General features: G+C 49.0%; 1 protein-coding gene across 1 annotated transcript; it reads left to right on the top strand.

Moving 5' to 3' along the window:
* Positions 1-1,731: 1,731 nt before the first annotated feature.
* On the top strand, positions 1,732-2,722 carry LOC123053796 (ribosomal L1 domain-containing protein 1). Its single transcript, XM_044477344.1, has one exon. It carries the CDS (start codon positions 1,856-1,858, stop codon positions 2,573-2,575), a length of 720 nt encoding a protein of 239 aa, XP_044333279.1. The 5' UTR covers positions 1,732-1,855; the 3' UTR covers positions 2,576-2,722.
* The last annotated feature ends 599 nt before the right edge of the window (positions 2,723-3,321 follow it).

Raw genomic sequence — 3,321 nt, 5'->3', positions numbered from 1 at the left:
TACTTTAATTTATATTTTCAAAGGGGAAATATTAACTATGTGGAATATGTAAAAAAAATTTTTGGATCTTTAATGATCCATATAAGCCTACGAATTTTTTTAAAAGGCTTTTGAATAAAGTTTGGATGTTCAAACAGTCCAAAAGTTTTTTGAATTATAAAGAAAATAAAAATATTAATTATGTGTAATATGTAAATATATTTTTTGGATCTTTAATGGTCCATATAAGCCTACTGTAAATTTAGAAGGCTTTTAAATAAAGTTTGGATGTTCAAATAATCCAATATTTTTGAGATATAAAGAAAATGTGGAAAAAAGGAAACCTAGGCTTTTGTTCAGCGTAAGCCCTTACCCATGTATATACCAGCTACCAGCGGCGGAACTTGATTGGACCAAAAGCTAAAAAAATCATCTAGGCCCTCCTAAGTTTTCTTCCTTCACAAGTTGGTTCAAAGGGGGGGGGAGGGGGCACAGCCCCCAACAATACACCCCGCCGTTGTCAGCTAGTTCGTTAGACCCCATCCATGAAGGGATGTAGATGCATGGCCAACGGTGCCTCCTCTTTTCTTCCTCAGGCCGCTGCGTGGCATCACTGTGCCGCCCGCAGCCATCTCTTATGGCGCTGCCTCTCAGGCATCAGCCTTCTTTCTATATTCCTTTCCATGGCCATGTATCCGCGCCCCTCAGCTATTGTCCGCCCATGCGTTGCACCGTATAAGCGACGAATTAATCCTTTGAAGTAATTCTGCCGCCAACTTGTATCCGAGCTCCTCCTTCACTGTTTGTCTGTGCATGTGCTCAGCCGTCAGCCTTCCATCCGTTGTCTCGTATCCGTGGGGCATCGCTCGTATCCACACTTCTCTGTTTTGTTGTCCGTTCATGTGCTCAGTCGCCCGTCTATTAACGTCCATGGCTCCTCTACCGTTGTCCCGTATGTGTGCTTAGCCGTCAACCATCCATAGTATGTTCCTTTCCGTTCTTGGTGAGCTTCTCTTTCTTTCCTTTCTCTGCCACCTCACCGCCGGTTGATTCTAGAAGTCGCATGTATATAAGTCGATGGATTTGGTCTAGAAGAGCGATATGGGACTATTAATTAGAAAAGTTCCTCCAATTCAACGCGAGCATGAGGTACCTCAGTTGGTGGCAAGTTTAGTTGCTGGAGAGGAGATCGTGTGTTCGATCCTTCTTGTCTTTTTGAAGCCCGTGGCTTACGACCCATGAGAGCAATTCTCTGGCCCAGATGACGTATAAAGCTGGATTTCAAACAAGATATTTCGTACCAAAATTTGTACCACCTCAGATACTTTAAAAACACATAAAAAACAAAATAAAGTAAAATATACGTAAATGGATTTAAAAAATTAGAGAAACACATCTTATTTTGTTAGTAGGTGGTATAGGTAGATTGAGAAAATTAGGAAGGACACTGATAGATTTTTGAGACATTAAAAAATACAGTGACAAATACATATTTGAACTTGAAATGTGGTGGTATTTTACAATTCACTCAAGCCGCGCTTGGTATGGATGTATTTGAATACGGGTGTAATTCATTTACAGGTGTAACTTATTGACCAAGAGCTATTTCTGGCCGGAAAGCAAAACAACGGGCGGAGGTCTGTAAGTTTTACAGGGGTATTTGAAATGGAAACGATAAACCAAACAGAGCCTCAGCCGAAACGAACCCACCTATGCTCACCTTGGTTGCACAGGCCGAGCCGAACCGCCAGCTCTTCCTGTGTCCGACTCGACCAACATCGGCGCAACCGAACCCGAACCCGCGAGCAAATACAGAACCCTAGCTTCAACTCTCATCACATCCCAAATTCCCAAGCTCCCGCCGCCGCCGCCAACGATGATGGCTTCCGCCCCCGCGCCCAATCCCCGCCTCGGCCGCGAGGCCGTGGTCCGCGCGGTGGGCGCGCTCCTCCGGTGGCTCAAGCACCACCCCTCCCCGGCGCCGGAGCCCGTCTACCTCCTCGTCACCTTGAAGACTGCCCCCGTCCGCCGGTTCGAGCACTATCTCAGCCTCCCACTCTCCCCATTCCCCTCCATCTTCCTCGTCGCCGACCGCCTCCCGGACGACCTCCCCGACGACATCGAGACGCTGCCCTCCTCCGCGCTCCGCTCCCTCCCCGCCGTCGCGCGCCGCGGCCTGGTCCTCGTCGACAGCCGGCTCAAGATCCCCAGCAGCGGCAAGGGCGCCAAGGGCCGCGGCAGGGTCGTGCCCGTCGACCTCGCCGACCCTGCGTGGGCCGAGTCCGCGAGGGAGGCGGCGCGCCGCGTCGAGCTGCGCGTGGAGGCCGGCACGTGCCGCGCCGTGCGGGTGGGGCACGCGGCGATGGCGCCGGAAGAGGCGGTGGAGAACGTGGTGGCCGCGGTGGAGGCGGCCGCCGCGTGCGTGCCCAGGAAGTGGAGGAACGTGCGGGCGCTGCACCTGAAGGCACCCGAGTCGATCGCGCTGCCTCTCTACGCGGCGCCGGGCACCGGCGGCAATGACGATTCGAAGGACGCGAAGCGTCAGGCCGCTACTGCGGTGGAGCAGGGGAGGGTAAAGAGGGGAAGGAAAGAGTAGTGGCGTGCGTGGTGTGTATATGCATCGCATCGCATCGATGTCCAGTCTGATCCTTCAGCCTGATCTGTGATATGGCACTGCTCGTTCAGTCTGATCTGTGATCGTATATGAACAATTTCGATGAGTAATCAATTTTGATGATTAGTATATGCAGTGTGTTTTTATGTGTCCTTTCTCGATTTAAATGGGAATCTGGTTCTGGATGCAGTTGCCTGGAATAAATAGTTCGGGGATAGATGTTTTGGACTAAATGGTGCCTGCAATGCTTGGTGAGGCAGGCATTCATCAGGCAGTAGCCACCAGAGGCAAACATTGCACTGGTAGGTGTATTGAGCTACAGTTAGTGTCAGTTTTATGTTTATGTTCTCTCTCCTCAGTTAGTGTGTGTGTTTTATGTTTGCGTTACGCTTAAGTTGTCACCGTATATGTGAAATGTGGCAGCCTATTATTCCTAGCACTTATCTGTAGCCAAACTATCCTCCCTCGTGCTTCATTGGAAAATTTGATAACCTTATTTGTATCACTGCACCGAAGTCCTGATACCACTTGAGCTCTATGATGGCTTTTTAGTTATCCGTTGATTGATGGAACGTTTTGCAAATTCCTGTTATTACTGATTCTGCCTATGGTTCAACGTTGGTGCAAATTATCTTGTTCTACACTTTTAGTCCTGCTTCTCCCAGAATGTTCTGGCTACAACCTATGTTCTACTGACAATTATTTTGGATTTTTACGAGGTTGTCTTT

The sequence above is a fragment of the Triticum aestivum genome, chromosome 2D (genome assembly GCF_018294505.1).
Source record: "Triticum aestivum cultivar Chinese Spring chromosome 2D, IWGSC CS RefSeq v2.1, whole genome shotgun sequence".
NCBI lineage: Eukaryota > Viridiplantae > Streptophyta > Magnoliopsida > Poales > Poaceae > Triticum > Triticum aestivum.
Note: the sequence above shows the minus strand (reverse complement) of the source record. Positions and strands in the feature narration are given on the sequence as shown.

Excerpts from the sequence above, each read along its gene's own strand:
- LOC123053796 (XM_044477344.1), top strand. The coding sequence starts at position 1,856 with ATGATGGCTTCCGCCCCCGCGCCCAATCCCCGCCTCGGCCGCGAGGCC.